This window comes from Heptranchias perlo, chromosome 3 (genome assembly GCF_035084215.1).
Source record: "Heptranchias perlo isolate sHepPer1 chromosome 3, sHepPer1.hap1, whole genome shotgun sequence".
In the NCBI taxonomy this organism is placed as follows: Eukaryota; Metazoa; Chordata; class Chondrichthyes; order Hexanchiformes; family Hexanchidae; genus Heptranchias; species Heptranchias perlo.
Genome location: NC_090327.1, coordinates 141,095,972 through 141,122,818, shown reverse-complemented (window position 1 = coordinate 141,122,818; position 26,847 = coordinate 141,095,972). Strand labels below are relative to the sequence as shown.

Genomic DNA, 26,847 nt, shown 5'->3' with positions numbered 1-26,847 from the left:
CACAAAAACCCCTGTGCTCAATAATAATAAGACACTGCCTGATGTACTGAAAAGTCAGAGGATGGATTTCCTTCTGTTCTTCATCTCTGGATCCTTGTGATTCTCTCCATTGCTGCGGCTCTGAAGTCCCATGCGGACTTTACTGGCCGCTAAAATGTGCCTGGCGGTGAGAACATTGAACAGAAAAGTCAGAGTGAAGGGAAGACAAGGCATTTACACAAGATTAAACAATTCAAACACTGCCCATGCGGGTGTAGTGAAAAAGGCTCAGTTGCCAGACACAACCCCGCGGTACATTGTCCATTTTAAGTTCCGGGTCAAGAAAAAAGTCCCAGGGAATGTTTAGTGAACAGCTCAGTGCACTCACCACCCCGAGAACAACAGCCGCCGTTTTCTCGGTTGCAATATTTTGTTTTCAACTTTTGACAACTTATGGCCACAAATCGATCAAAGGTGAAAACCACTGTGAAGCAGACAGAGTCTGCTATGACTCCTGATTTCAGGATGTCAATGAGACGGTGCACGGGGATAATGGTCAAGGATGAAACTGGGAAGTGAATATCAACAATACAGCACATTATGACATTAATGATAACGACCAGGAGATCCCCGCCGCCATTCCCACCAGGTAGACACTGATACATTTGGAGAGTCCGCACTTTCCTCGGGACAGGATCACAATCGCCACCAAGTTAACTGTAAGAGAGAGAAAGGGAAGCAGAGAAATGACTGCTCAGACTGGGAGCCAGAACAACAGTTTAACAGGATCTGGGGTGAAATTTCCAGTTTTGCTGCTGCATCAAACGGTGGAAACGGATTCACTGACCTGGGCAGCGCTTTAGGGCAGAGAAATGTTTTTAAACACAATGATAAACAATGAATTGTGAGATGGATACAGAAAGTGAATAAAGTGAGCACCGGATCCACTGGAAGGGCTGAGTGAGGGCGCAGTGCCGGTGGGGAAGGGAGAAGGGGTTTTACACACCGGGAATGCAGCGGATTAAAGGCGGATTTGTGCTCCAGACGGACGGGAAAGAGAGCGAAGTGTCGGGAAGGTGAGGGGACAGGGGGAGGTGCAGCTGGTTTGTTGCTCTGGGTGAAGGGAGCCGACAGGGGCGGGAACTAAACGGGAAAGGCCCAGAGCCGCGGCGGTGAGTTTGAGGCTTCGCATCGAATTGGAAGAGGCGGCTGGAGGCTGAGCCAATGAGTGAGGTTGGGAGGGAGATAAGGAAAGGGGCTGGGGAGGCGGGGGAGTCAGGAGCAGATGGTTTGGGAAAGTGGAAAAACTGAAGCAAGGGATGAGGAGACAGAGGATTTAATGCAGTGGGAGGAGAGGCTGTGATTCACAGGGAGAGAATGCAGCAGAGTGTTAGAGGGAATCTAATCTAACACAACGCAATTAATGGATTCAACCTTTCATTTCTGTGGTTATTGGTGTCAGGGAACAGCACGTTGGTTATATAGTGTGTTCAATAAATTTACTTTGCACATTCAATTAAAATTAAATTAAAATTCATTCACTAAATTATCCTTGTTCTTTATTGAATTCTGTTGATACATAGATTCTAGAATACAATCTCCTAATAATTCAAGGCGATCAGCAAATCACTGATTTTATTCTTTAAATACATTTCAATTGTGTTTATATATTCAGTCAGTAAACAAGTTAAAGGAACATTCACATAAACTTTTTTATATTTCGAAATATTCTTTATTTCATAAAATTTAAAGACACACACAGTTCAATGTAAAAGGACACAATTTCAAACAGTATAATTCGAACCAATACAATGCAGATCGGACATACTATGATCTCATTATTACAATTCAAAACACAGGACATATCTTCTAAAACATTCTGTACAATACAAAGTTGTGTGGCCGCACACAGTGGCCTTTCCCCATAGAGCTTTTCCATAGACCGCACCTCACTTCAGTGCGTCCCGCAGCACATAGTCATGGACCTTGGAGTGTCCCAGTCGGCCACACTCGGTCGTGGACAGCCACTTCAGCTGGAAGACGAACATTCATATAAACAGACTGAGTGCCTGATAGCAATAAATACACCCGGTGTGAGTACAGTGAAACTCTCACAATCTGACAACATCCCAATATCACCTGAAAGTCACATTTCCTCTGAATAATTGTACTGGAAGTTTCAGCAGTTCATTCCGATGAATTATTCACACCGCTGCCGTCTGTCTCTCTTTCTTATTCTGTGCGAGTGTCTCTATCTCCGGCATTCACTTTCTCTCGTTCCTTCTCCCCCTCCCTCTCTTTTTCCTTCTCAGTTTCTTTCTCTGTCGCTCCTCTCTTTCTCTCCACACTGTCTACCCACTTTCTCAATGCCGCTTTTCATATCCGAGTAAATCCTATCATCCTGCCCCTGCATTCTGTTCACCAGCCCCGTGTTCCACCGATCCTATTCTCAGTCTCAGTTTGTTAAATGGTGAAACTCTGTAAATGGTTTAATGTTTCTGCAGATCATCCAAGTCTCCACTTGTTCACCGACACTGTTCACTTCATCGACAATGCATGGAATGAACAGAATCAAAAGCCTCTTCCACACACACCTCACAATAATTGAAATTCCTTCTCCTGTAATTATAAAGTAGTGTTAGATGGCGGGACTGTTCAATTAACAAAACGCCAACATCTTTGCTGCTACTTATAATCCACAGATAAATAGAAGGGCTCATGATTCAAACATGTAAAGTGTAAACTGATACAACATAACCTCAAAACATTGCATTTTACAGTGAATTTATCCACGGTGAAGCAGAGAATGAGATGTGAAAGAATCAGCAGTAAACTCAGTTCAGTGGCCCGACCTCCGGAGCTGCGTCAGATACAAACGTAACGAAATAATATTTCATAACAGTGATAACCAATAAATACATTTTAATCCCAGTTAAACTGGAGCATGTTATTGGGGAGGGAGGACATTGAGCTGCCTCCTTGTAACACTGAGACCGTGAGCTGTCTCATTATCAATCACTGAAAACACATTGATGAAAATATATTCCAGGACAGGTTAGTTCCACAACATGAAACTGATCACAGCTCCTGATGGTCTGATACCAACTCTTAGCCCAGACACCTGATTCCAATACATTCAGTTCAGAGAATTATTCAGTAACAATGCCAGGCTTGGATTATATACAGAGGTCACTACAGATATAATGCAATTGCAACAGACCGAACGTTTCGAAGTTGAGCACATACCGTTATTCAACAGTACATTCAGGACAGTGAATAGTCCAGTAACAATGCCAGGGTTGGATATACATCGTTGTTTACACATATAATGCAGTTCCTACAAGACTGAAAGAGCAGAGACTTTAAACATTCCATCATTCAACCGATAGACCAGAACAGGCGGCTGTGTAAAACATGGTGGGAGAAGAAAATAATTTGCCAAGTACAGCAGGACAGTTAACACCGATTTACAATATTCACAGATGAGTTAATGGCTACCGGGAACTCCAATAACTGCAAGAACAGGATAGCAAATGAGTTCTAAATGAAACATTGCTGAATATCCCATTTCTGAGAGAAGCAGTGTCTTCTGTTGATCTGAAACCGCAGCTCCGGCAGGTACTCTGAGCTGATACATTGCAACGAGCTCTGATTTATACCGGGGATGAATCTCCACTGACACGGTTATAACCCCGATCATTGCTATTAGTTACAGTCACTTCAATAAACACATTGCATCAGCAGCTTTGTCTCCGATGTAAGTAATGACCTGGATATATCACAAACATCTCAAAGTCCAGGACATTATCCTCATCAGACCTCACTCAGAAATAAAGTTAAAATCCGTGCTCAGAAAGGATTGGCCCAACAATAATGAGCAGTTTCATTTACAGTTTTCATATAATTTTATTGACCAGGTTCACTCCTGCCGATTCATTGATAAATTTTACGATTTCTCCGTGTGTACACTGAATCCAGGAACACAAGCAGACTGGTTTTACTCTGTTCCTGCAGTTTACCAGTTAAAATATGAATATTGAGTCTCTGACACAGGAACAGTTATATACCACGTTGAGGATTGCAGCCGAGAAATGACTGTGGGTGATATCAGGGGTCGGACGCTGAACAAGCTTCATTGCTATTCCTCTCTCCATTATTTTACTGCAGATTATTTACCCGTTTATTTTACACTGCTTAACATCTCCAGTAAAAATGGTCCAGTGTGACCCCGAGCTGACTCATGACCCAATTTGACCTCCATCACAAAGGCGCCTCGCTTCCCTCACCCCCTCCATTCCTTCCTCAGCCCGTTGCCATTCAAACCCTCATCATTGCCTCTGTCCCCTCCAGACTCCATTCCTCCAATGCCCTCCGGTCTGGCCGCCCATCGTCCACCTTCCAATCAGCACCAAGTCCTGCGTGGCCTCTCTCCCTCACTGACTGTCAGTTCCCGATCGCCTAACATTTAAAATTTTCATCCAGGAGTTTAAATCCTACCATGACCCTCTCCTCCCCGTCTCCGCCGTTTCCTCTACAACCTGCAGGACTCCCACCCGTGACATAGAAACATAGAAAACAGGAGCAGGAGCAGGCCATTCGGCCCTTCGAGCCTGCTCCGCCATTCAGTCTGATCACGGCTGACCCTCTATCTCAATACCATATTCCCACTCTCTCCCCATACCTCTTCATGCCTTTTGTGTCTCGAAATTTATCAATCTCCTTCTTAAATATACCTCCTCATTCATTGGACACTGGACTCTTTTGATGAGATTACCCTGGCCTGGTTCCATTGACCTATCTGATCATAGTTAGGAGAAGTTTCACTTCCCAATCTATCTCCGAAATATATGATGTTTCTAAAGGTTCCCTCAGCTGCACACTGCCCCTTGGTGGCATCGTCCTCAGACATGGACCAGCTTTCAGATGTACGCCTGCAAAACCATTGCTTCTTTTGACTCTTCCAATGTCTTTGTGTTGTCAGACCGACATTCTGTTATAGATGGGCAACAATTTCCTCTTGTTAAAAATTGGGAAGTCAAAAACTTTGTCCCCACAATCTCCACATCCTGCCACTGATTCCACCCCCACCCCTCTCTTTTACATTAGTGAGTCCCTCACTGACCCGCATTTGCTTCCAGTCTCCTAAGGCTGTAGTTTGTTTTCATTCTTTTTTAAACTTAAATCCACCAGGGCCTCACCCTCCCTATCCCTGTAACCTCCTTCAGCCGAGCAGCCGCTGACTAACATTCCATTCATCAATCTCTGGCCGCTTGTGCATCTACAGTACATTTATCTTAACTGTCTTGATATCCTTTTTGATCTCTTCTTCTAATGTCATGTCCATATGTTTGTGCCCCTGGTAAAAATTCAAGCCAAGTAATTATTCAATATTTCTGCCATGTCGCTATCATTACCCGTGAGTTCATCCTGTGCATCCCTTAGTGTCCCCATCCCTATCTTAATATTCCGTTTGATATTCATGTGTCCATAGAACACTTAACTATTTCTTTTAATGTTCGTTGATAATTTCGTTATTACTCTTTTCCTTGCTAATTGTTTCTTTAATCTTACTTTATAAGCTCTTTGTATTCCTTTTTGTCGTAATCCCCTTTATTGTCTATATACTTACTGTATGCTGTTTTATTGTGATTCAATGTTAATCTTATCTCTTTATTCATCCATGTCTCATTATTGCCTAGTTTGTTCCCATAATTTAGCAGAATCTATTTCTGCAGAACTCTATTGATCACGTTTTAAAATATTTTCCACTGCTGTTCTACCTCTTTGTCTCTCAATATTTTTTCCAGTTTACCGACCCGAGTTCCATCATTGTCCCTTCACAATTCGCTTTTTTCACAATCTACTACTTTGGTCTTTGTCCCACTTAAGTCTCCTTCAATCATTATCTTAAACTTTTTTATGTTGTCATCGCTATTGCCTAAATGCTCCCCTACGTTTAATTCTATATCTGCTCTAGTTAATTTCCGATTACTAGATCCACCAGTGATTCCTCTCTTGTTGGGCTTCTTATCTATTGGGTAAGAAAAGAGTCCTGAACGCACTGTGAAAACTCCATTCCCTCTCCCTCCTTTCACTACCGCTTATTGCCAGTTTAATATAGGTTCGTTGAAAACTCCCATATTTGTTATTCTATGACGTTTATTTATTCATAGATTAGCCAACATATTCTCCCTCCACTTCCCTTCCACTATGAGACAATCTGCAGTGCAACCCAACGAGCGCAATTGACCCCTTCCTATAACTTTTAGCAATCCTTATGGATTCTGTTCCTTTCTTAATGTTAGTCATGTTCTGTTTTTAAAATCATAGAATCATAGTAATGTTACAGCAGGGAAGGACGAAATTTGGCCCATCGAGTCCGTGCCGGCTCGACGCAAGAGCAATCCAGCGTGTCCCACTCCCCCGCCCTTTCCCCGTAGCCCTCAATTTTTTTTTACTTTCAAGTATTTTGCCAGTTCCTTTTTCAAGGCCATAATTGAATCTGCTTCCACCAACGACTGGGGCAGCACATTGCAGATCCTAACCACTCGCTGTGAAAAAAAGCTTTTCCTTGTATTTATTCGTTGATGGGATGTGGGCGTCGCTGTCAAGGCCAGCATTTATTGCCCATCACTAATTACCCTTGAGAAGGTGGTGGTGAGCCGCTTTCTTGAACCGCTGCAGTCCGTGTGGTGAAGGTTCTCCCACAGTGCTGTTAGGTTGGGAGCTCCAGGATTTTGACTCAGCGACGATGAAGGAACGGCGATATATTTCCAAGTCAGGATGGTGTGTGACTTGGAGGGGAACGTGCAGGTGTTGTTGTTCCCATGTACCTGCTGCTCTCGTCCTTCTAGGTGTTAGAGGTCGCGGGTTTGGGAGGTGCTGTCGAAGAAGCCTTGGCGAGTTGCTGCAGTGCATCCTGTGGATGGTACACACTGCAGCCACAGTGCGCCGGTGGGGAAGGGAGTGAATGTTTAGGGTGGTGGATGGGGTGCCAACCAAGCGGGCTGCTTTGTCCTGGACGGTGTCGAGCTTCTTGAGTATTGTTGGATCTGCACTCATCCAGGCAAGTGGAGAGAATTCCATCACACTCCTGACTTGTGCCTTGTAGATGGTGGAAAGGCTTTGGGGAGTCAGGAGGTGAGTCACTCGCTGCAGAATTACCCAGCCTCTCACCTGCTCTTTTAGGTACTGTATTTATATGGCTGGTCCAGTTAAGTTTCTGGTCAATGGTGACCCCCAGGATATTGATGGTGGGGGATTCAGGGATGGTAATGCCGTTAAATGTCAAGGGGAGGTGGTTGACTCCCTCGTGTTGGAAATGATCATTGCCTGGCACTTGTCTGGGGTGAATGTTACTTGCCACTTATCACTGGATGTTCCCCAGGTCTTGCTGCATGCAGGCACGGACTGCTTCATTATCTGAGGGGTTACGAATGGAACTGAACACTGCGCAATCATCTGCGAACATCCCTATTTCTGACCATATGATGGAGGGAAATTCACTAATGAAGCAGTTGAAGATTGTTGGGCCTCGGAGACTGCTATTGGTCGTCCAGGAACTCATGGCCACCAATTAACATCTTCTTTTTGTCACCTTTGGTTCTTTTGCCAATCACCTTAAATCTCTGAGTCCGAGAGGTGAGCGCAGTGTAAATCGTGAGTCCAAGATGTGAGCGCAGTGTAAAACAGAGTCCGAGAGGTGAACGCAGTGTAAAAGGACAGTCCGAGAGTGAGATGAGAGTCCAAGAGCGGGAAGAGAGCCCGAGAGGTGAGCACAGTGTAAAAAGAGATTCCCGAGAGCGGGAAGAGAGTCCGAGAGGTGAAAGAAGTGTAAAAAGAGAGTCCCGAGAGCGGGAAGAGAGTCCGAGAGGTGAAAGCAATGTAAATCTAAGGCAAGGCATGGCAGCACAGCTCGCACCCTTGATATGCTCCTCCTGCACTATGTGGGAAATCATGGACACTATAGGTGTCCCTGGCGACCATGTATGCAGGAAATGTGTCCAGCTGCAGCTACTGGCTAACCTCATTTCGGAACTGGAGCTGTGGGTGGATTCACTGTGGAGCGATGCTGAGATTATCGTGGATAGCACGTTCAGTGATAGGGTCACACCTCAGGTAAAGCTTACGCAGTCAGGAAGGAAATGGGTGACCGCCAGGCAGAGTAAAAGGACTAGGCAGGTAGAGCAGAAGTCTCCTGGGGGCATCTCCCTCTCAAACAGATATTCTGCTTTGTATACTGTTGGGGGAGATGGCTTATCAGGGGAGAGCAGCAAGAGCCAGGTTCGGGGCACCATGGGTGGCTCTACTGCACAGAAGGGGAGGAATAAGAGTGGCAGGGCTATAGTGATAGGGGATTCAATTGTAAGGGGAACAGATAGGCGTTTCTGAGGCGGCAAACGTGACTCCAGGATGGTATGTTGCCTCCCTGGTGCTAGGGTCAAGGATGTCACGGAGTGGCTGCAGGGCATTCTGGAGGGGGAGGGTGAACAGCCAGTAGTCCTGGTCCATATCAGTAGCAACGACATTGGTAAAAAAGGGATGAGATCCTGCAAGTTGAATTTAAGGAGTTAGGAGATAATTTAAAAAGCAGGACCTCAAAGGCAGTGATCTCAGGATTACTACCAGTGCCACGTGCTATTGAACAGAGGAACAGCAGAATAGACTGGATGAATGCGTGGCTGCAGGGTTGGTGTAGGAGGGAGGGATTTAGATACCTGGGACATTGGGACCGGTTGTGGGGAAGGTGGGAGCTATACAAGCAGGACGAGTTACACCCGAGCAGGACTGGGACCAATGTCCTCGCGGGGGTGTTTGCTAGTGCTGTTGTGGAAGGTTTAGAATGGCAGGGGAAGGGAACCTGAGCAGGGAGACAGAGGAGGGGGAAACAAGGATAGATACAAAAGACAGAAAGGGAAGAAGCAAGAGTGGAAGGCAGAGAAATCAAGGGCGAAAAACAAATCGGGCCATAGTGCAAAATAATACTAAGGTGACTCGCAATCTTAAAAAGACAAAAGGCATTGCAACTTAATGCGCAGATCATTTGCAATAAGGAAGATTAATTAACAGCGCAGATAGATATTAATGGTTATGATATAGTTGCGATTACGGAGGCATGGCTGCAGGGTGACCAAGGATGGGAACTGAACATCCAGGTGTATTTAACATTTAGGAAGGACAGACAAAAAGGGAAAGGAGGTGGGGTAGCGTTGTTAGTAAAGGAGGAAATCAATGCAATAGTGAGGAAGGATATTGGCTCGGAAAATCACGATGTGGAATCTATATGGGTGGAGCTAAGAAACACCAAGGGGTAGAAAACGTTGGTGGGGATGTCTATAGGCCCCTAAACAGTAGTGGAGATGTAGGGGAGGGCAGTAAACAGGAAATTAGAGACGCATGCAAAAAAGGTAAACTATAATCATGGGTGACCTTAATCTACATGTAGGATGGTCAAACCAAATTAGCAATAATATAGTGGAGGAGGAATTCCTGGAGTGTGTACATGATGGTTTTCTGGACCAATACATTGAAGAACCAACTAGAGAACAGGCTATCCTAGACTGGGTATTGTGCAATGAGAAAGCATTAATTAACAATGTTGTTGTGCGGGGTCCCCAAGGGAAGAGTGACCATAACATGATAGAATTCCTCATTAAGATGGAGAGTGAAGTAGTTGAATCCGAAACTAGGGTCTTGAATCTAAATAAAGGAAATTACGAAAGTATGAGGTGCGAGTTGGCTAGGATAGATTGGAGAACTTTACTGAAAGGGATGATGGTGGATAGGCAATAGCTAATATTTAAAGAACGTGTGCAGGGATTACAACAATTACTCATTCCTGTCTGGTGCAAAAATAAAACAGGAAAGGATGCTCAACTGTGGCGTACAAAAGAAATTAGGGATCGTATTACATCCAAAGAGGAGACATATGAAATTGACAGAAAAAGCAGCAAGCCTGAGGATTGGGAGCAGTTTAGAATTCAGCAAAGAAGGACCAAAAGATTGATTAAGAGGGGAAAAATAGAGTTTGAGAGTAAACTAGCAGGGAACATAAAAACTGACTCTAAAAGCTTCTATAAATATATAAAGATGAAAAGGTTAGTGAAGACAAATGTAGGTCCCTTACAGTCATAAATCGGGGAAATGATAATGGGGAATCAAGAAATGGCAGAACAATTAAACACATACTTTGGTTCTGTCTTCACAAAGGAGGACACAAATAACCTCCCAGAAATGATAGGGAACCAAGGGTCTAGTGAGAGGGAGGCACTGAAGAAACCAGTATTAGTAAAAAAATAGTGCGAGGGAAATTAATGGGGATAAAGGCTGACAAATCCCCAGGGCCTGATAATCTGCATCCCAGAGTACTAAAGAGAAGTGGCCCTGGAAATAATGGATGCATTGGTGATCATCTTCAAAAAATCGATAGACTCTGGAACAGTTCCTACAGATTGGAGAGCCGCAAATATAACCCCACTATTTAAAAAAGGGAGGGAGAGAAAAAACAAGGAATTACAGACCAGTTAGCCTAACTTCAGTAGTGGGGAAAATGCTCGAGTCTATTGTAAAAGATGTGATAACAGAACACTTGGAAGACATTAACGGGATTGAACAAAGTCAGCATGGGTTTATGAAAGGGAAATCATGGTTAACAAATCTACTGGAGTTTTTTGAAGATGTAACTAGGAGAATAGATAGGGGAGAACCAGTGGATGTGGTGTATTTGTATTTTGAGAATGTTTTGATAAGGTCCCACACAAGAGGTTAGTGTGCAAAATTAAAGCACATGGGATTGGGGGGAATATACTGGCATGGATTGAGAATTGGTTAACAGACAGGAAACAGAGAGTAGGAATAAACGTGTCTTTTTCCGGGTGGCAGGCAGTGACTGGTGGGATACCGTAGGGATCAGTGCTTGGGCCCCAGCTATTCACAATATATATCAATGATTTGGATGAGGGAACTAAATGTCACATTTCCAAGTTTGCAGACAACACAAAGCTGGGGTGGAATGCGAGCTGTGAGGAGGATGCAAAGAGGCTTCAGTGTGATTTAGACAAGTTGGGTGAGTGGGCAAGAACATGGCAGATGCAGTAAAATGTGGATAAATGTGAGGTTATCCACATTGGTTGTAAAAAAGAAAGGCAAATTATTATCTGAATGGTGATAGTTTGGGAAAAGGGGATGTGCAACGAGACCTGGGTGTCCTTGTACACCAAACTCTGAAAGCGAGCATTCAGGTGCATCAAGCAGCTAGGAAGGCGAATGGAATGCCGGCCTTCATTGCAAGAGTATTTCAGTACATGAACAGGGATGTCTTCCTGTAGTTACACTGGGCCTTGGTGAGACCACATCTGGAGTATTGTGTGCAGTTTTGGTCTCCGTTTCTGAGGAAGGATGTCCTTGCCATGGAGGGAGTGCAACGAAAGTTCACCTGATTCCTGGGATGGCAGGAGTGACGTATGAGGAGAGATTGGGTCGACTAGGCCTATATTCACTCGAGTTTAGAAGAATGAGAGGTGATCTCATCGAAACACATAAAATTCTAACAGGACTAAATAAACTAGATGCAGGGAGGATGTTCCCGATGGCTGGGCAGTCCAGAATTGGGGCCCAAAGTCTCAGGATACGGGGTATGCCATTTAGAACCGAGATGAGGAGAAATTTCTTTATTCAGAGGGTGGTGAATCTGTGGAATTCTCTACCACAGAAGGCAGTGGAGGCCAAGTCATGATATGTATTCATGAAGGAGATAGATAATTTTTTTAATGCTAAAGGGAGCAAGTGAAATGGGGAAATAGCGGGAACAGGGGGTCCTGAGTTCGATGATCAGCCATGATCACTTTGAATGGTGGAGAAGGCCCAAAAGGCCGAATGGCCTGCTCTTTCTCCTATTTTCTATGTTTCTATGTTTCTTCTTGACCCTTCTGACAATGGGAACAGTTTCTCTCTATCTACTCTGTCCAGACCCTTCATGAATTTGAATCCCTCTATCAAAGTTCCTCTCAACCTTCTCTGTTCCAAGGAGAACAACCCCAGCTCCTCCAGTCTAACCACGTAACTAAAGTCCCTCATCCCTGGAATCATTCTAGTAAATCTCTTCTGCAACCTTTCTAAGGCCTTCACATCTTTCCTAAAGTGTGGTGCCCAGAACTGGACACAATACTCCAGTTGTGGCCGAACCTGTGTTTTATAAAGGTTCATCATGACTTCTATACTTTTGTACTCCCTGCCTCTGTTTATAAATCCAAGGATTCTCCACGCTTTTTTAACCATTTTATCTACCTGCCCTGTCACCTTCAATGATTTGTGTACATATACGCCCAGATCTCTCTGTTCCAAAACCCCCTTTTAGAGTTGTACCCTTTAGTTTATATTGCCTCTCCTCGTTCTTCCCACCGGGATGTACCACTTCGCATTTTTCTGTGTTAAATTTCATCTACCACGTGTCCGCCCATGCCACCAGCCTGTCTATATCATCTTGAAGTCTATCACTATCCTCCTCACTGTTTACTACACTTCCAAGTTTTGTTTCATCAGCAAAATTTGAAATTGTGCCCTGTACATCCAAGTCCAATTCTTTAATACATATCAAGAAAAGCAGCGGTCCCAGCACTGACCCTTGGGGAACAGCACTGTACACCTCCCTCCAGTCCGATAAACAGCCTTTCTCTACTACTACTCTGTTTCCTGTCCTTTAGCCAGTTCTGTATCCATGTTGCTACTGACTCCTTTTGTTCCATGGGCCACAATCTTGATGATAAGCCTACCATGCTACACTTTATACAATGCCTTTTGAAAGTCCATATACACCACATCAACTGAATTGCCCTCATCGACCCTCTCTGTTAGCTCGTCAAAAAACTCTATCAGGTTAGTCAAACACGATATACCTTTATCAAATCCGTGCTGGCTTTCTCTCATCAATCCACCCTCGTCCAAGTGATTGTTAATTCTGTCCTGGATTATTGTTTCTAAAAGTTTCCCCATCACTGAGGTTAAACTGACTGGTCTATAGTTGCTGGGTTTATCCTTAAACCCTTTTGATTTGATTTCAAATTACTTAGAAATTAATTACTCTGATTATTTAGGAATTAGTTCTTTATTGATTTACTATGTTAAAATAGCAACTTAACATCTTAAAAAAAGGTGCGAATAAATTAAAAAGCTGTAATTAAAATTAAAACACTGCACAGAACTGAACCCATCCCATAATCAGCACTTGTAAACAATTTTACAACACCAAGTTATAGTCCAACAATTTTATTTTTAATCCCACAAGCTTTCGGGGGCTTTCCCCTGAGGAAGGGGAAAGCCCTCGAAAGCTTGTGGGATTAAAAATAAAATGTTTTTGTAAAATGGTGTTGTAAAATTGTTTACAATTGTCAACCCCAGTCCATCACCGGCATCTCCACATCATAATCAGCACTGTTCAGGTCTACTGGTTGTTAGCGCCTGCAGTTTTCCTCGATTTTCACCTTGCCCTCCTGGCGGGGTCTGCTTCATGTCTGCCGCCCGTTTTGCACCACACTCGATTTTATACACCTTTGACATCAATGGAGAATAAAATGTGCAGAATGTTAAACGGGGGTCGACCCGATCCCGTCAGTGTCCCGCTGAGCGAGGGAAGTGAGAATTAAATGAAACTTGTCCCGGTTCATTATACTGAGGCTGTCAGCCAATTGAGAAACTGACACGTTTTGACCATTTCCTTGTGAATTTGACCAACAGTGTGATCGTCAACATTATGATATCCTCAGCTGGACTCCAGGGGGCTTGGCATTGCCTGTTCGGACATCAACACAAATATTGTTTTTCTTGAAATTGAGGCAGTTATATGAACGGCCAGGCCTAGAATACCGGGCATGACCGTGGCTTAAAGGAATAAGAGAGAAGTTGAGGTCAGTAAAGAAATGCTGACCTATTGAAAGCGAGCTTGGATTTTATTAACTGGTCGCGTAAAGCAGGGGACTGCTGTAGTTTGGGGTGCTGAGATCGAATGAATAGAAGACAGTGAAAGTGACCTTGTGTTGAATAAACTCCGGATGCAGAATGGAATGAAAGAGAAAATCAAAGCTGAGAGTAGGAGTGTTGATAAAATACGGTGAGGATTTCGTCCATGTGTTCCATTAATCCCATGGGGAAAGTCGCGGTGAGTCCATCTCTGCCTCTAATTTATTGTATTGATCACTTTGACCCGAACCACTCTGTTGAACTCCATCCTCTCCAAATCAGATATTATTGGACTGGAGATTCTGCAGTGATTGGAGCAGTTCTTTCCTTTTCACCTGATGCAACTGGAAGCACCAAAAATGCGGGATAAAATTTGTCACAAAATTCTCGGCCAAAATGATAGAATTTCTCCAGCTCTGGGTATTGGATTAATGAAGTAGTTCAATCCAAATTATGCAGGTTCGGTGCCAGAGGTAAGTTAACTTGTTTCCCCATTCACCCCTTTCCCATTCACCCCTTCCTCATTCACCCCTTCCCTATTCACCCCATTCCCAATTCGCCCCCTTCCCCATTCACCACTTCTCCATTTACCCTCTACCCCATTTGCCCCTTCCCCATTTACCCTCTTCCTCATTCGCCCCTTCCCCATTCACTTGCTGCCCATTCACCCTCTCCCCCATTTGCCGCTTCCTCATTCGCTTGCAGCCCATTCGCCCTCTCCCCCATTCGCTTGCTGCCCATTCACCCTCTCCCCATTCGCTCCCTTCCCCATTCGTCCCTTTCCACATTCTAGCCTTCGCCATTAACCCACTTCCCCATTCACCACATCCCATTTCGCACCCTTCCAATTCACCCCATCCCAATTTACCCCTTTCCCATTCGCCCATGACCCCATTCGCCCCCTTGCCCATTCACTCTCTTCCCCATTCGCCCCTTCCCTTGTTACCCCTTTCCGACTCACCCATTTCCCCATTCACCCCTTCCCCATTCGGTCCCTTCCCTATTCACCCCTTCCCCATTAGGCCCCTTCCCCTTTCACCCCTTTCCCTATCAGCCCATTTCCCCATTCGTCCATATCAGCATTCGACCCTGTCAGCATTCTCACTTTTCCCCTTTCGCCTCTTTCCCCATTTGCCCAAATTCCCCATTCGCCCCTTCCCCATTCGTCCCTTCCCAATTTGAGATCTTTCCTAATCGCCTACTTTCCCCATTCGCCCCTTCCCCATTCACCTCTTCCCCATTCGCTCCCTTCCCGATTTGCCTCATTCTCCATTTGCCCCATCCCCATTCGCCCATTTCCCCATTCGTCCCCTTCCCCATTCACTCTTTCCCCAGTTACCCCCTTCCTGAATCGTTCCTTTCACCATTCGTCCCTTCCCCTGTAGCCCCTTCTATCATTCGTTCCCTCCCCCATTCTTCCCTACTCTATTCGCTTATTCCCCATTCGCCACCTTCCCCAATCACCCCTTCCCCGCTCTCCCCTTCCACATCCAGCTCTTCCATTCACCCTCTTCCCCATTCTTTCCTTTCCCCTTGCCCCTTTCCCCATTTACGCCATTCCCCTCTCACTCCCTTCCCCGTTCACCCCATTCCCCATTCACCCTCATCCCCATCCCTATTCACCCCTTTCCCATTCACCCCCTTTTCCTTCGTCTCATCCCAATTCTCCTCCTTCCCCATTCGACCCTTCCCCATTCATACCTTCCCCATTCGCCCCTTTCTCAATTCACCCACATCTGCCATTCTCCCCCTTCCCCATTCGCCCTTTCACATTTGTTTCCTTCCCCAATAGTCCCTATCCCTATTCAGCACTTCCCCATTCGCCCCTTTCCCCATTCGCCCCTTTCCCCATTCGCTCCTTTCCTCATTCACCCCTTCCTCATTCACCCCTTCCTCATTCGCCCCTGCTCCATTCACCCCTTCTCCCTTCGTCCCCTTACCCATTTGCAATTCCCCATTCGCCTGTCGCCCATTTGCAACCTGCCCCATACGCCCCGTTTTCCATTGGCCCCTCTCCCAATTCGCCCCCTTCTAGATTCATCCCATCCCCATTTGCCCCTTCCCCATTCAGCCTCTTCCCCATTCACCCCCTTCTGCATAAACACCTTCCCCATCTGCTCATTCCTCATTCGCTCCCTCCCCATTTGCCCACTTCCACATTCGCTCCCTCCCCATTCGCCCACTTCCCCATTTGCTCGCTTCCCCTTTCATCCCTTCCCCATTCGCCCCTACCCCATTTGTCCCATCCCCATTCGTCCCATCCCCATTCGCTCCTCTCCACATTTGCCACTTTCCCTATTCGTCCTTTCCCATTCACCCATTTTCGCCATCTGTCCGTTCAAAATTCGCCCCTTCCCCATTCACCCCTACCCCATCCATCCCTTCCCCATTCACCCCTACCTCATCCATCCCTTCCCCATTCGCCCCTTCCCCATATGCCCCATTCTCTATTCGCCCATTTCTCCATTCACCCCTTTCCCATTCTCCCATTGCCCATTCACCCCCTCTCTTATTCACCACCTCCCCATTCACCCCTTCCCCACTCACCCCTTCCCCATTCACCCCTTCCCCAATCGCCCCCTACCCCATTCACCCCTTCCCCATTCGCACCTTCCCCACTCACCACTGCCCCATTCGCCCCTTCCCCATTCACCCCTTCCACAATCGGCCCTACCCCTTTTGTCCCCGTCCCCTTCGAAATTTGCGGATGACACAAAGATGGGCTGTGTGGTTGATAGTGAGGAGGAAAGCTGCAGACTGCAGGAAGATATCAATGAACTGGTCAGATGGGCAGAAAAGTGGCAAATGGAGTTCAATCCGGAAAAGTGTGAGGTAATGCATTTGGGGAGAGCAAACAAGGCAAGGGAATACACAATAAATGGGAGGATACTGAGAGGTGTGGAGGAAGTGAGGGACCTTGGATTGCATGTCCACAGATCCCTGAAGGTAGCAGAACAGGTAGATAAGGTGGTTAAGAAGGCATATGGAATGCTTTCCTTTATTAGCCGAGGCATAGAATATAAAAGCCAGGATGTTATGCTGAAACTGTATAAAACACTAGTTAGGCCACAGCTTGAGTACTGCGTACAGTTCTGGTCACCACATTACAGGAAGGATGTAATTGCACTGGAGAGGGGACAAATGAGATTTACGAGGATGTTGCCAGGACTGGAGAATTTTAGCTGTGATGACAGATTGGATAGGCTGGGGTTGTTTTTCTTGGAACAGAGGAGGCTGAGGGGTGATTTGATCGAGTTGTACAAAATTATGAGGGTCCTGGATAGAGTGAATAGGAAGGACCTATTTCCTTGAGTGGAGAGGTCAATAACCAGGGGGCATAGATTTAAAGTGATTGGTGGAAGGATTAGAGTGAAAATGAGGAAATTGTTTTTCACCCAGAGGATGGTGGGGGTCTGGAACTCACTGCCTGAGAGGGTGATAGAGGCAGAAACAGGCTGCTGTTTGCTCCCTTACCCCGGGGCCGTGATCTCTCCATTCCCGCCTGTTTTAAAACATCTTCTTCCACTCACTGAGGGAATGGCCCCACAGGCCGAGCAGGGGGAGGGGAGCGCGCATGCGCTCTTCTGCTCACCAACAACCCGCTATGGGGGCGGGGCTGAAGGACGCATGCGCAGATATCAGGTTTAATTCAGAATACAAAAATCGATGGAAACTTTCCCCAGTTGGAATTTTTCAGTCTGAGCAAAGGAAGTGGGTCTGGGGGAAAGGTCAGAGGGAATGGGGTCTACAGGCAGAGCAGGAACAGGCACCAGAATGGAAAACAGATGGGATTCCACCAGTGCCGAACGCTGGAATCCAGACTGACTTTACAATCTCCAACTATTAAACCAGATGTTTCCATCCCTGCTGTTTCTCTCGGTATCTTTTGATGGTAAAGAGTCTTTCAAAGATAATGTGGACGGCTGTGAAATGATCCAATGTCCTCTGTTCATTCTTGGTCCGTTCACTGATAAAGTAACGTGTGACATCGAAACTGGAGTGTGGATTTCTCAAACTAATCCTGGAGAAACGTGGGAGGAAAGTGGGAGTCGGTGTATTTGCTGGGACCGTGTAGGATTAATATCTGACAGCAACAGTCCCAGTTTATTTCAATCGGAGTGAAACTCTCGGTCACTGAGAATAATACCGAACGGCCCTGAGCTGCAAGATTGCAGCGGGTATAACATGCAAAACAGGGTTACATATGTGGCACTGTCCCTGAGAGCGTGATTAATAACGTGTCTGTCTCTGAAATAATATCAGTGAGAGATGAGACTGTATCTTCTGTCACTCCAATGTGGAATATCAATTGCAACAGAATATTTCCCAACTTTTTACAACGGGACATTACAGGTCAGTTTCTCGCGCTCCTTTGCTTTGTATATGAAGGTGGGATACTGTTATTGAGCGTGAAACGGACATACTGATAGGAATTGTGAGATTGACACTCCGTCTGTCTGTGTCTTGGTCTGTTTTACTGTTGGTCTGTCTGTCTCTCTAGTCTGTACATGAAGGCAGGACACTGTTACTGAGCGTAATATGGACACACTGATAGATAGTGAAAGACTGATTCTGTGTCTGTGTGCTGTTGGTGAGACGGTCACTGTCCCTTCTATTATGTATGAGCCGGTCTGACGGTGCGTTTATCTGTCTCCAGTCCTGAAAGGAAAGGTTGACAAAAACAGTCTAACTCTCTGACACTGTCTGTGAGTGTTGACTTTATTCAGTAACCAGCCGTCTCTGGGTGTTGAGAATGGGATCGATAGGACACCAGTTACTATTATCTGTCAGTCAGTTTAGGAGGAGAGAGAAACACAGAGAGACTGGAGGAGCCCAGAGCGGATAATTTGAATTTTGATCTTAACCAAACATATTTCTGTGTGCGAACAATATAATAATTTAAAACCAGATATGAATTATCACAGCCACAGCTGTGATTGGCTCCTGTCCCTGAATGTAGGACCAGACACTGTGAGGAGCGCCGGCCTCAGAGTGTTTAACAGTTACTGAGCTGGGAAACTACAACTAACCCCCGAGAATCCGCAGCACAGGCCGAGCGGGGAGGATGGCCTGTCCCGGGAATTGTCAATCAGGCGAACAGTTTGTCCTGTCAATGTGCAGATGTGAACATGGTGTCAGAGAGAGTGTGTGCTGTGAAACGGCAGGGCCGCACTCTCTATGGATTCGGCGGCTGAACAACTGGACCCATTCCAACTAAACACTAAACAAAGGCTCTCAGCCCTAGAATCAGAAGCAGTGTAAAACTTACTCGGCACTGATACAGGAACAGAGTGACACGGACAGAATAAATCCCGCACTCACATCCAATAACAGACACATTTCATTCACTGATTCCGCAATCGTTGACACAATAATCAACACACCAGTAACCTTCTGGCGTACAAATCTAGGAAATGGAAGACAGACCGAGTAAGTGTTGTTGGAGTTTGAGACTGTAAATAAAACTTACAATAATGGCCGGAACACAACAGAATGCCCCTTGTTGCCGATGATCAAACGCCCCTGGTGTTTCTGTATCCCACCCGCCCAGTTTAATGACCTGATTATTTTGTCTCATTTCCGATACAATCTGCAAATTTCAACCTATTGGAGGTTGGCGACATCTACTGTCCGAAAGCGGGTACTGCAACAAATTATTTGTAATTAACAAGATATTGATCGTTTCTAACTAACGGGAGGCAATTAGTTCCAGAATCGGAATCAAGTGTTCCGTGTAACAGAGGCATGAAATCGAGCCAAGGGACGTGTAATGACCAAATCTGAGACAGATCGTTTTATTATTAAATTAAGCTCTGACTTTTTTCAGTGGGTGGCTTTTCAGTGACAGTCGTTGGATTATCAGATTCAATCTTGGCCGATTTGCTTGCACTTGGAGCTCACAGTGCTGGCTTTTATCGGCAGCCCCCCTCCCTGAGCGATGGTCACCCCTCCCAGCAGCTTGTTGAGCTCCTCGTCGTTGCGGACGGCCAGCTGCAGGTGTCTGGGGATGATGCGGGTCTTCTTGTTGTCGCGGGCCGCGTTACCGGCCAGCTCGAGGATTTCAGCCGTCAGATACTCGAGCACAGCAGCCAGATAGACCGGGGCTCCGGCACCCACACGTTCAGCATAGTTCCCCTTTCACAGGAGCCTGTGAACACGGCCCACAGGGAACTGCAGTCCGGCCCGGGATGAGCGAGACTTGACCTTAACCAGTTTTTCCTCTTTCAGATTTTTTTTTTCCAAAAAATATACTTTATTCATAAAATTTGCAGCAGTTCATACAATACAGTTCTCATATCACATTCCAAACATACACAATATCGATTATGCAATTTGCAGGTTATATCAAGCACAGTTCAATGAAACACATTGGACATCATTACAGTTCATGACACTCTCGGATGCCTCATTGCATCACAATCAATACAGGTGATTCATTACAGATTCATTGCAGATTTATTGTGGGTACATTACATCAATTTGAGTTTTACATTCTGCCCAAGGGGGTTTTTCCCTGATTGCAGCCTCTCGGTTTGCAATGGCGGGAAGGCTCCAAACAGTTGCCTTTCCCCACAGAGCCTTTGCGGCGGCCGCACCCATCCTCAGTGCATCCCTCAGCATGTAGTCCTGGACCTTGGAATGTGCCAGTCTGCAAAACTCGGTCGAGGACAGCTCCTTGTACTGGAAGACCAGCAAGTTTCGGGCAGACCAAAGGGCGTCTTTCACCGAGTTAATGGTCTTCCAGCAGCAGCTGATGTCCGTCTCAGTGTGCGTTCCTGCGAACAGCCTGTAGAGCACAGAATCCTGTATTACAGAACTGCTCGGGATGAAACTGGACAGATACTACTGCATCTCTCTCCAGACCTTTTTTGCAAAGGCACATTCCAGAAGGAGGTGGCTGACGGTCTCGTCTCCACCGCAGCCTCCTCTGGGACAGCACACGGTGGTGCTGAGAGTCCGGGAGTACATGAAGGATCTGATGGGAAGGGCCCTTCTCACCACCAGCCAAGCTAGGTCTTGGTGCTTGTTTGAAAGCTCTGGTGATGAGGCGTTCTGCCAAATGACATTGACAGTCTGCTCGGGGAACCAACCGACAGGATCCATCATCTTCTGGAATCTCACAAACACTTGAAAGAATGAAGAAATCCTCCCGCACTCGTCCTTATAGCTTCTGGAGGAATACAGTGGGGCAATTGTGATTGGCTCATCTGTTCTCAATTTCATTGGGATGTTCGTTGAACCAATCAAAGAGCGGTTTCATTCACCAATCAATAGTCGACAATGACAAAAAGGGCGGAAAATACCGGCCCCAATGGTCAGACCTGAAACGGTTTTTGAAATTTGAAAAGCCCGCCAATATATTTGTAACACGAGTAGCGGATTTAGTAAATAATGTCACCTTAAGACAAAGATTTAAAATTCTCTCTCCTTATATTCTGTTATTCCACATTTTCCCGTCACACATTCGAGATTCTTATAAATTCCGTATGATTCTCGGTTCGCTTTCAAACGGGCGGGAATGAAGCCCCATTCACAGCATTTTGTAACGGGACAGATTCCAGCTCAATCTTTGTAAAAGTAACAAACCACAGATTGTGGATTGATCCCTGGTCATAGGAGCTGCTGCCGGACCTAAACCGGAGCCGAGACTCCAGGTGTAAGAAGTCGAACAGTGACAGGGCCTTTAGACTATTCTGTCCTCGGTGTGAAGTCCCTTTCAGGGTTGCTATATTACAAAGGGTTGCGGTTCATAAACTGATATTCCCGAATGGCGAGTAAACAAATGTGAAAAAATGACTGATGTCTGATGTACTATCGATGAAACGGCTCTGAAAGGGCGGAATATGAACGGGAATGAGTGGATCAGGGATACGTGTTTTGTTAGTTTGAGCAAATTGAACAGCAACACAGATTATACCGGGCAGTGATTATGAAAATCTTCCAGATTTCGAGAGAAATTACATAAGTAGAGTTACGGGAAAGTTAGTATCACAGTAGTTACAGTAAAATGATTCAATACAGCGAGGTCAGTATAGCGTCTTCAGAGAGACTGTGGGTGGCTCTTAAAAGAGCCTTTGTGTTCAGAGTTTTTTTCAGTTGATGGTGGAGCTTTACTTGGAGCTGGTGTACTTGGTCACCGCCTTTGTCCCTTCCGACACGGCGTGCTTGGCCAGTTCTCCGGGCAGCAGCAGGCGCACGGCGGTCTGGATCTCCCGGGAACTGATGGTCGCCCGCTTGTTGTAATGGGCCAGGCGAGAAGCCTCACCCGCGATGCGCTCGAAAATATCGTTCACAAAGGAGTTCATGATGCCCATGGCCTTGGAGGAGATGCCGGTGTCGGGGTGAACCTGCTTCATCACTTTGTAGATGTAGATGGAATAACTCTCCTTCCTCGACTTTCTCCGCTTCTTCCCGCCCTTGGCTGGTGCTTTATTCAGGGTTTTCTTGGCGCCCTTCTTGGCAGCTGCTTTCTTGTCCTCAGGCATTTTCCAAACTCAATTTCAGATCCAGAAATGAACCAAATCCGCTCCGAGCTCGGATTAAATAGGCTGACGTCATCGCCCCATGCTAATGAGGGATCGGTGAACTCTAACTTTCTGATTGGTCCCTTTAAATATCCAATCAGATTTAGTGTCTGCCACCAATCACGCGCCTCCTCCCTGTAATCCGGAAGTTCATTTCCCAAAGCCTCTCTCCAGCCCCAGTTTGTATTGAAAGAGCCGCTCACTGTGTAAAGATCCACCGGGAAATGTCACCTGTCTGGCGGTGAGAAGGGCCCTTCTTCTCAGGGGATTCCCACACACATGGGATTACCCCGAGCTTTGATTTTGCCCCTTTCTATTGATAATTATTATTTACTCTGATCTGTATCGTGGATCCGGGACAGAATTACCCGGATTCAGTGAAAGCCATTGATTTTCTGAAGCTTTTCCCTCTGCTCCTTATTTAAATGTATATTATCATTATGCTATCATTAACTATCATTATCATTGCCAGATTTGGTGAATGATGGGATTTGAATCCTAGGATTCTTGTCCAATCCCATAACCAATCCCGTACTCGGCCTTTGAACACATTGCTAGTTCATAATCTTCAGTCTGGCGCCTTCAACAGCTCAGAGCCGCCACTGAATTAGAAACCAGAAATGGGAGTGTGGCCCACTGAAGCTCAGAAACCTCCTTCTAACTTAATTGAGTTCTTGGATGAAATAACGGAAAAAGTTGATGAAGGTAGTGCAGTTAATGTTACCTATATGTATTTTCAAAAGGCGTTTGATAAAGAGCCACTGGTTAGCAAAATTGAAGATTAAAGGGCAGTGGCAGCGTGGATACGAGATTGGCTCAGGGACAGAGCAGAGAGCAGTGGTGAAAAGTTGTTTTTCAGACTGAGGGAAGTGTGCAGTGCTGTCCCCCAAGGGTTGGTAGCAAGACCACTGCTCTTGTTAATATATATTAATGAACAGGGCTTGGGTATACTAGGCATAATTTCAAAGCTTGCAAAGTGAACAAAGCTTGGAAATGAAGTAAACAGTGAGGACATTGGTAGCAGATTTCAGCAGGACATAGACCGACTGGTGAGATGGGGAGACACATGGCAGGTGAAATTTAATGCAGAAAAGTGTAAAGTAATGTAATTTGGAAGGAAGAACGAGGGGAGGCAATATAAACTAAATGGTACAATTTTAACGATGGTGCAGGAACAGAGAGATTGGGGGGTTCACATATACAATTGTGACAGGACAATTTGATAACGCTGGTGGGGTAACGTGTAGCGTGACATGAACCTAAGATCCCGGTTGAGGCCGTCCTCATGGGTGCGGAACTTGGCTATCAATTTCTGCTCGACGATTTTGCGTTGTCGTGTGTCTCGAAGGCCGCCTTGGAGTACGCTTACCCGAAGGTCGGTGGCTGAATGTCCTTGACTGCTGAAGTGTTCCCCGACCGGGAGGGAACCCTCCTGTTTGGCGATTGTTGCGCGGTGTCTGACACTGCGACAACGGATGAATGGACACAGCGAACAAATGTTATCTGTTTTTAATATAATGGGTCAGTTGCTGTCTTTTCTATGTTTCTACCTCTCTATCTCTGTTTTTTTTTGTTTGTTGTTTTTTTTGGTGATTTGTATATTCTGAGACCTGGCAGGTAACACCTGTCTGTCTGCACACTGATTGCCTTGGCAACAGGCAGTTGAAAAAACTGTCTGTTATCACCAAGCATTGTTCTGTGAATTATAAATGCAACTTCATTTCGAGGACTTCATTTCCACATCGTTCACCTGAGGAAGGAGGTAGCCTCCGAAAGCTTGTGAATTTAAAATAAAATTGCTGGACTATAACTTGGTGTTGTAAAATTGTTTACAATTTATAAATAGAGGCATAGAGTACAAAAGCAAGGAAGTTCTGCTCAATCTTTATAAATTACTGGTTAGGCCCAAACTGGAGTATTGTGTCCCATTCGGGCACCACACTTTAAGAAGGCCTTGGAGAGATTGTAGAGGAGATCTACTAGAATGGTACCAGAGATGAGTGACTTCGGTTATGTGGCGAGACTTGAGAAAAATTCCGTCGGAGACCAGTTCAAATCAAGGACAAAATCCAACAGCCTGCTGTGTCTGTTCAGGGGTTGATATTCGGGAACGGTTTTATTGCGGATGATTGAAGCGGGTCAGTCTCCAAATCCAGAGAAACACTCCATTTCTCTCCTGTAATGAGCGATGGTGGTAAATTAGTGAGAATAGCTGACTTTGATTCCTGGCGATCGCAGTTTGGTGCTTTTAATTCTAATCTATTTACTTCAGAGTCCCCAGGATTGAAAACTGAATTTGATGATCAGGGGTAATTTGATTCCAAAACAAAAAGGGAAATCAGTTACATAAAAATACTTTCAACATTAATTTGTTTTCCCTATAACGGTGAGTTAACTCTGATTTTGTTCCTTTTTATGATAATTATTATTTGCCCTGAACTGCACCGTAGATCCAGACAGAATTAGTACAATTTTAACGCGAGTGCAGGAACAGAGAGACCTGGGGGTTTACAGAGTCAAATGTTTGAAGGTGACAAGACAAGTGGATCAGGCTGTTAAAAAAGCAGACGGGATTCTTGGCTTTATAAACAGAGGTATAGAGTGGATTAGTTAGCAAGAAGGTTATGCTAAACCTTTAGAAATAACCAGTTAGGCCCCAGCTGGAGTATTGTGTCCAATTCTGGGCACCACAGTTTAGGAAGAATATCAAGGCCTTAGAGAGGGTGCAGAGGGGGTTTACTAGAATGGAACCAAGGATGTGGAACTTCAGTTAGGTGGAGAGACCGGAGAAGCTGGGATGGTTCTCCTTAGAGCAGAGAAGGATATGGGAAGATTTAATAGAGATGTTCAAAATCAGGAAAGGTTTTGTTACAGTAAATAAGGAGAAACTGTTTCCAGAAGCAGAAGGTCCAGTAACCAAAGGACACAAGTTTAAAATAATTGGCAAAAGAATCAGAGGTGAGATGAGGAGAACTTTTTTACCCAACGAGTTGCTATGATCTGGAATGGAGGTGGAAGCAGATTCAAGAGGTGATCTTATTGAAACATATAAGATTGTGAAGGGGCTTGATCGGGTGGATGCGGTAAGGATGTTCCCAAAGATGGTTGAAACTAGAACTAGGGGGCATAATCTTAGAATAAGGGGCTGCTCTTTCAAAACTGAGATGAGGAGAAACTTCTTCACACAGAGGGTAGTAGGTCTGTGGAATTTGCTGCCCCAGGAAGCTGTGGAAGCTACATCATTAGATAAATTTAAAACAGAAATAGACAGTTTCCTAGAAGTAAAGGGAATTAGGGGTTATGGGGAGCGGGCAGGAAATTGGACATGAAGCTGAGTTCGGATCGGTCAAGGCCCTGTGGGTGGCGGAGAGGGCCCAGGGGCTGAGTGGCCGGGTCCTGCTCCTACTTCTTGTGTTCTTTAGATTTGTGGTTGGGATCAGATCAGCCATGATCTTATTGAATGGCGGGGCAGGCTCGAGAGGCCGATTGGCCGACTCCTACTCCTATTTCTTATGTTCAATAATAACTTTCAAAAGGGAATTGGATAAATACTTGAAGGGGAAAAATTGCAGGACTATGGGGAAAGAAAAGGGGAGTGGGACTAATTGGATAGCTCTTTCAAAGAGCCGGCACAGACAGGAGGGCCGAATGGCTTTCTCTATGCCGTATCAGTCTTTAATTCAGTGAAATTCATTAACTTTCTGAAGCTTTTCCCTCCACTGCTTCCGGTTCCTTATTCAAATTTCAATTCCCTTCCGTGAATTAATTTATTGTTTCAAAGAGGAAAATTCTGTAGATGCTGGAAATCGGAGAGAGAAACAGAAAATGCTGGAAAGTCTCAACAGGTCGGGCAGCATCTGTGGAGAGAGGGAGGTAGGATTAACCTTTCAGGCCTACAGAAGGGTCAAACCTGAACCGTCAAACCGAGCTCAGTATTTATTCGTATTTTTGTTTGGTTTATTTGAAGTAATGTAAATAGTGTCCAGAGAAATCAGGCAGAAATACTGCTCAATGTACAGTGAAATATCAGGGGGAATATTTACAACAATCGAACGTTTAAAAATAAACGTTATTATGAACCGATTATTTTAATTTTCACTCTCAAAATGTGAAACAATACGAGAGTGGAACTTACAGACAAACTATTTCCTCACATTGCTCACTGTCCTGTTTCTGTCACCCTGACACAGAATGTGAATTTGTTCCGCTCTGTTCCAGTTCTCGCTTCCTGCCAGCAGATGTCACCACATTGAAGTTTACCGATCACAGAGGGTCACAGCGGACAATAATGTTCATATTATATTGGACGGTGGGATCCAGAAATAGTGGGAATGGAGACGAGCTTTGAGTACATTTCATTAGACCAAACAATGGCTGTCAAGTTGCATTA

The 26,847-nt window shown here is 45.3% G+C and overlaps 1 protein-coding gene and 1 long non-coding RNA gene across 8 annotated transcripts in view; both read right to left on the bottom strand.

Annotated features, from left to right (window-relative positions):
* LOC137320280 (uncharacterized) overlaps positions 1-26,847 on the bottom strand; it is a 410,687-nt gene that overhangs the window by 370,667 nt on the left and 13,173 nt on the right. For 6 of the 7 annotated variants that reach the window (XR_010962430.1, XR_010962432.1, XR_010962429.1 and 3 more), the window contains one exon: positions 24,269-26,314. The exons of the other annotated variant lie outside the window; for it this stretch is intronic. This is a non-coding gene — a long non-coding RNA (uncharacterized lncRNA). Of the gene's footprint in view, positions 1-24,268; positions 26,315-26,847 lie in introns of those variants that run through there. 7 annotated transcript variants of the gene reach the window in all.
* LOC137320278 (histone H2B 1/2-like) lies at positions 21,990-22,491 on the bottom strand. Its single transcript, XM_067982063.1, has one exon. It carries the CDS (start codon positions 22,416-22,418, stop codon positions 22,044-22,046), a length of 375 nt encoding a protein of 124 aa, XP_067838164.1. The 5' UTR covers positions 22,419-22,491; the 3' UTR covers positions 21,990-22,043.

Excerpts from the sequence above, each read along its gene's own strand:
- LOC137320278 (XM_067982063.1), bottom strand. The coding sequence starts at position 22,418 with ATGCCTGAGGACAAGAAAGCAGCTGCCAAGAAGGGCGCCAAGAAAACC.